The sequence below is a fragment of the Chlamydotis macqueenii genome, chromosome Z (genome assembly GCF_036417535.1).
Source record: "Chlamydotis macqueenii isolate bChlMac1 chromosome Z, bChlMac1.mat, whole genome shotgun sequence".
NCBI classification, from domain to species: Eukaryota; Metazoa; Chordata; class Aves; order Otidiformes; family Otididae; genus Chlamydotis; species Chlamydotis macqueenii.
In genome coordinates this window covers 46060264-46066708 of record NC_141593.1, presented here as the reverse complement: position 1 = coordinate 46066708, position 6445 = coordinate 46060264, and the positions used below count along the sequence as shown (strand labels likewise).

The 6445-nt window shown below is 35.8% G+C and overlaps 1 protein-coding gene across 3 annotated transcripts in view; it reads right to left on the bottom strand.

Annotated features, from left to right (window-relative positions):
- Positions 1 to 1356: 1356 nt before the first annotated feature.
- Positions 1357 to 6445, bottom strand: part of SPIN1 (spindlin 1) — a 66912-nt gene continuing 61823 nt past the window's right edge. For all 3 annotated transcript variants that reach the window (XM_086770292.1, XM_086770290.1, XM_086770291.1), the window contains one exon: positions 1357 to 5151. In XM_086770292.1, the coding sequence (XP_086626418.1) occupies positions 4952 to 5151 (200 nt within the window). In that variant the 3' untranslated portion in view covers positions 1357 to 4951. The remainder of the gene's footprint in view (positions 5152 to 6445) is intronic.

The window sequence follows — 6445 nt, the reverse complement described above, 5'->3', positions numbered from 1 at the left end:
AAGCTTATTGTTTCAAAAAAAAAAAGTCCACTACAGTCATCAGCAACTCAAACTGCTTAACAGCACGAATATTAAAAAAAATACTAGATTGCAAAATAATTTCATTCACTGAGCAGAGAAAGCAGCTTTTTTTCCCCCCTGAAAATATAACCTGTTCATATGCACAGAGAGGAACCTGACAGATGTGCAAATAGAGTACACTTGCATTAAAGCTGTAGCTCTGGGTAGGATTCATACTCTACCCTCCTAAATCTGTGGGACATTACTGTCTTCAAAACATCAACATTTGAGCTGCCTGTTAAGAGAGTTCCTAAGCAACCAGCTTTAAGGGGCAGTTTCATTACTGCAGTAATAGAGAACAAGACCATCTTTGTTTTTATGAAAAGAGATGCTACAAAACTGAGGTTGGTTTATCAGCTGTAATACAGAACAGGTTCAGGCATTAGTCATAACATGTTAGTGTTTCTATTTTTAACCGTAATTTAATGTAGCCAGCACACACTGATTAAAATCGGCTTTTCGGATGTGATGATCTTGCTAAAGCAAAGTCTTAGCCTCTCCCTAATCGGCAGATGTACACAATATAAATCTTCACTGGGACCAGTCTCTCAGGCAGCAGGATATAATAAACAGGACACTGAACTAAGGGAACTGAAGAGGCTTGGGCATTCATCCCAACCGCATGCTGGCATGCTCCAAGATCTTCAGTATACATCTAATGAGCTTGGTGTCAAAAAATGTATTTTGGGATATCTATAAAACACTTTCCTCTTTATTATCAGAAAAGAGGCAGGAACTAAGAAATCTGTTCAATATTGAAAGTCTGCTTTAGATATTTAACAACATAAAATAATTATGTCTTCATGCATTAATTGGAAGATTGCTCATCACCTCTAATTTGGATCAACTTTGCTTTTTTAATCAGCAGTAAAGCGTGCTTAATTGAATTTTGAATTTTATTAATACAAAGCAGACAAATGTATCACCTAAACACTACAAATGCTTCTGCTGTTCCCCACTGCTGAAATATTTTGTGTGTTCTGGAAACAGAGACTTCTTCACAATCTCCCGGAGGGAGTTTTTCTGTGTTTGGTAAAATACAATTTAAGCAGTATTATTTCCCTTATCCAAGGGAAATAAGTTCCATCTTATCAGCATTTATACTTACTTGGAAAAAAAAGAATAAAGATTTGGCTTTGCAAGCAAACTTATTTCATAAGGTAAGTATTATACCAGCATATATAGCTCAGCATTAAAATAATACATCCTTTTTAATTAGAAAACTGGAGAAACTGCTTCTTCACAATCTGAAACCACATCAGTACATTTTGCTCATGAGAACAAAGTTTACAGTCATAAGTTGCACATAAAGGGTTTATTTTAAATGTTTTAAGGATAGAGTTACATCATAATTATAAAAATTACTTACAGAATTAAGTAACAGATTTAAAGTGTTTATACTTCTAAATGCAGAGAACAGGGAACTGTCTACATTGTTCAAAATAAAATAAAAATAATGAAACCAAGCTCTAAAGATGAAGTCATTACCTAATTTTAAAATGTGAACACGAAGACCTTTGAACTATACACATACCAAGAACCATCCAAATTGCACTACTGATGTAAAATACAAAAAGCACAGCATTTTCAAGGAACCAGAAACTGTTATTTTACCATCATTCTTTTCCCTGAAGCAACTAGTTAATTCTATCTGAAGATAAAGCCTCTCTTTCTAAACAATTCGCTTAAAGGCTTCTACCTGTTGCAATAAAAAGGGTTTTCCCCATTATCCACTCCAACATAGTTTAGGGTTTGGCACTCAAAAAGAAAGAAGAAAAATGTAGTGTTTTGCTAATCAAGAGCAATTTTTTTTTTTTCTTAAACAGAATACATGGTTCCTTCAAATGCTGTATGACACAAACAACTGGAAAATTACCTTCCGTTGGCACTATGCTCGTCTCACCAGTGCATTTAATCCTACTAACAACCATTAAAACAGCACAATAAGCAAATTCACAAAAAACTGAACACAAAATAAAAACAGAACAAAACAAAAACCTAAACATTTTAACATGCAACTTTAGTTTGTTACATTGAACATTCTAACCCTCTAAGCATGCAAAAAAGGATGGTCTGCATTTAAGTTTTTTTTTTTTCCTTTTCAAAAGTTTTACATGGCAGCCTGACGTCACACACACGCACACACACAATATACAACAATACTACAGCAGGTAAATGTGGAAGGTGAATAACTTTTTATACAAAGATCCATGGCTTGTACTATCACAAGCCCTATGTGATTTTGGAAAGTAATGTTGAACCCCTATAACAAGGAACCAACATTTAGTTACCAGAGTAACGCAAGCACTGCATGCAGATCTGAAACATGAGCCTAAAACAAAGCCCAGAGCAGATGGGCAGGGAGTGGAATTAGTCTCAAGCCTCAAAAAGGTGGTTTAAGCTATCAAAAAAAAAAAAAAAAAAAAACCCAACAAAACAAAAAAAAAAAAAAAAAGAGGGGGAAAGAGGTAAGAAAGATGAAAAGAAATATCCACGCAACAGACAACGGGGACATCTAAAAACAACCATAAAATTTACACTTTATAGATTACACTCTGATTGGCAGAATACACGGTGCATTCAAGAGGCTTGCAGAAAACCCACAAATGCAAGCCTAATGCTAAAAATGTTCCAGTAGACCTAAACCTCAGATATTTCAAAACAAACCTTGTATTCCTCATATATATAGCCCAAAGTTCAGTGTACTAGGTTATTCATCTATCTTGTGTATTATCAATACACTCACTCATTCTTGTGCCACAAATATCAACTTGGGCTCATGGAGCCAGGCTCAGCTTTGAGATTTACATGCAGGACTCTTAAGAGTCAATAGAAAACAATTAACAGATCTGCAGGATGAAAACACTGTGTTGCAAATCTGTTCACTTTGTTCAAAACACAAGGAACATTTACGACTCAGGTACTTAGTGCTTAAGGACTGCATTGAGAAGCTATTCACTGAAAGACAATAGCCTGCCTTTGGTTGCCCGTGATGAAATACTGGACATAATGCAATATAGTAGCAATGGATAAAGAATTAAGGTATCATATTTATATGAAGAGTATTTATTACCATTCAACAGCATAATGAGGCACAAGCCTTAAGGCTAAAATATGAAATCAGGCAAAAAAATGGACAGAAAGGGGCTTAAACCACTGAGTCTTCAATATCAAGAATACCCACAATAGAGGTCATCTGGACCTCTGATCTCTGATTAACAGCACCTCTCCTGCATCCTTCCACTAATGGCATACGGTTGGATATCAGAGTATTTGTTCCTTCCATCAACAGTGTTGACTGTCTTCACACACCGTATTTCTGTGAAGCAGTTCTTTGAAACTTACAGAGCTCTGCCTTAATGTAACTTGACAATTTTGTTACTGTGCTGATCGTTGTTGCAATTCTGGTACTTTTAAAAGCTGCCACACTTAAAAAAATCCTAATCTTCATTTACAACTATCTTGCAAGATTAAAACCGTGAAAGGATTTTGCTGTGTGGGCTGCTATTTACATCCACAATCTAATGTAGATAACTGAACCACTGAGACTGCCTATAGCTTCCATTAGATAGTACACCACTGGCATGCAGAACTCTAGTGTTCATAGAATGAAATTCACATTAACAGCATACCTCAAAGCAAGTACAATGTACACCACAAAGGCAACAACAGGTTTAAGCTGTAGATTTCTCCAGACACTCCTTATGTGGAAAAGCCAGAAAGAGAGTAAGTGGGGAAGATGCCTTCTTGAACCAAAATGGTTAAAAACAAAACAACAAACAAACAAACCAACCAACAAAGAAATGCAACAGACTGAGCAGAAGGAAACAAATACTTCTCTGTCTCTAAAGCAAGTCTTCAATGTAAAAGGCCCTCCACCCCCCGCCCCCTGACATGACATTGTGTTACCATGTAAAATTTTAACTACTGTTAGGCTCCTAAGTTCACACACAAACATTCAGGTTTCTAGGTTCTGATATTAAATGAGAGACTACTGATTGCCAATGTGTAGTCCTAAAGTTTTCTGAAATAGCATATATACTGTTAAAGTTGTGGCACCAAGCACTTGGGTTTTGCTAAGAAGTATGTATAACAAACAAAGAAAGAAGTATATTTAGGATTGAAGGCAGCCCTGTTGCATTTATTTTACTGGTTCCTATAACCTGTAAATACGGGCCATTAACCTGCATTGTCTATTTAACTGGTTATACAGATTAACTATATTTTTATAGTTCAAAGCCTTTTCACTGAAAGGTGCGCAAGTCAAACACTTGATAACCTACTGCCTTGTGACTCCTGAAAATGTAGAAGTATTTCCATGTACTGCCAAGTTCTTAAAAATCTAGATTTGAAATAAAGTGTGGAAACACAGCAGATTGATGTTACTTGGGTTAGGCACACCTCAATGCTGCACAAACTGTTTAAACCTTTCAGAAAAGTCACCTCTGTCCCAACCCTGAAAACAAGGACTGCCAATAGCCAAGAAATTAAATTTAATGTTACAAAAGAAGGCATATCAAAATATCAAACTACACTTGCATGTGGCAGTTGAACAGTGAGTGCAAGGCTGAAGAAAATTAAAATTTATGAAAAAATTTAGATTAATGATTACAATACTAGATCAACTTTACACAGCTTGAATTTGCAGCTGTTCTTTGCTTTTAACTCCCTCCTGCCCAAATATATTGACCTCCTTCAAGAAAAGGAGTTCTCTTACACAAAATGTGTCATGTTTGTTAATATTATTCAGAACAAAACAGTTTTGCTGGCAGAGATTGTGGGTTCGCAGGGACATTTAAGCTTTCATTAAACTGGAAAGCAGTCAAGTCTTTGTGTCTACAAATTTTACATTTAATAGTTCCACAAATTTGGCAAAAGTTCACGATGACGTCTAGGATGTCTTCACCAAATCGTAGACATAAATATGGAAATCATCATCAAACTTGATGAAATAGACAGATGGTTTGGCTTCAACTTGATGAATGACCATGCCAGTCCTTTTAGAGCCATCTTCTTTGGCATATTCCACTTGTTTGCCTACCAGGCTGTCCACAACTTCACCTGGTTCCCGTTCTGCAGGAGGTGAATCATCTGTAACACAAAACAGCATACTTTTGTAGACTTTAATGTAATTTTTCAATATGGAAGACAACTGCAGACTCTTCTTTAAAACTTATATAAAATAATCTGAAGTTTAAAATACACAATACGTAGACAACTATTTATGTTCAGACAAGCACCTAATTATTGCCACGGTTATAGAAAGTACCATTGCAGAAAAATTTTCAAATAATACTGTCTTCAGTTTTATTAAGACAAAAGTAGCACTCTAATTGATAAGAGAAGTAAATCTTTTGACATGAAGACTTATGCAAAAGTTATAGAAAATGTCTGTGGATAATCTAAGCCACCAGCAGAAAAAGGCAGTGGGTCTTCTTAGCAGAAAGGCAGCCAAACTAAACCTTCCTCTTGCCACATACATTATTCAAAGTTTCAGTGCACTGCAACAAAAACATCTCCTCTAAGATGACAGTAAGTGTAAACTCCTTATTAAAAGGGGCTTTTGAGTCCATACTGGAAAAATGGTGTTGGTGAAGTATAACCATACTATTTGCTTACCTAGCAAAACCTAGCTAGACTATCCTTGTACTTCAGACGATGTCTATGCTAAACCTGGATACAAAAAGGCATGATTTGTAACATGCCAATTGACGAGGCGTTGGTTACAGGCCAATCACAGAACAAATGTGATAAAAGGCCAAAGCACTGTACTGGAGAACTGGAAGCGAACCACACCTTCTTTCTCAGCTTGTCTTCTTTTTGACTAGTTTAGATAAACTTCTGTTTTATATTTCAGTGCGGAATCTTCTTAGTAATGGTCACACCTGATGTGGCTTTTATTCTGGAAATCCTTAGATTTTAAATTAAAGTCTTTGCTCCAAGTTTGTGTTGAGAATCCCTTGCAGATTTCACTCATTTGCTTTTCAGTTCTGTGAGCTTTCCCCCAAAGGAGAAAAGAAGCCAACTGGGAATTAACAGATTGGCTTGTACTTATATTTAAGATTCGTCCACAAACTTAAGAAGTTTCTCTTTCAATTTTTGTTTCAGTACCTCCATAAAGGTACTGCCATACATAGTTATTATCCTCTTAATACCAGTTTTATGTAAAGAGTCTTTCCTGGCAGAGATGCAAGTTAAACACTTACATTTTCATTCAGAAGGAACTATGAAGTGTTGACAAAGTTTTAGTATCAGATCCTGCAATAAATTTTTCACTCACCAAAAAAAAAAAAAAATTAAAAGAAATGATGCGACTTTGGTCACCTCACATATAAAGTCTGTCTTTGAGAACAGAGCTCTAGAAATTACAGTTATAGTTGTATAG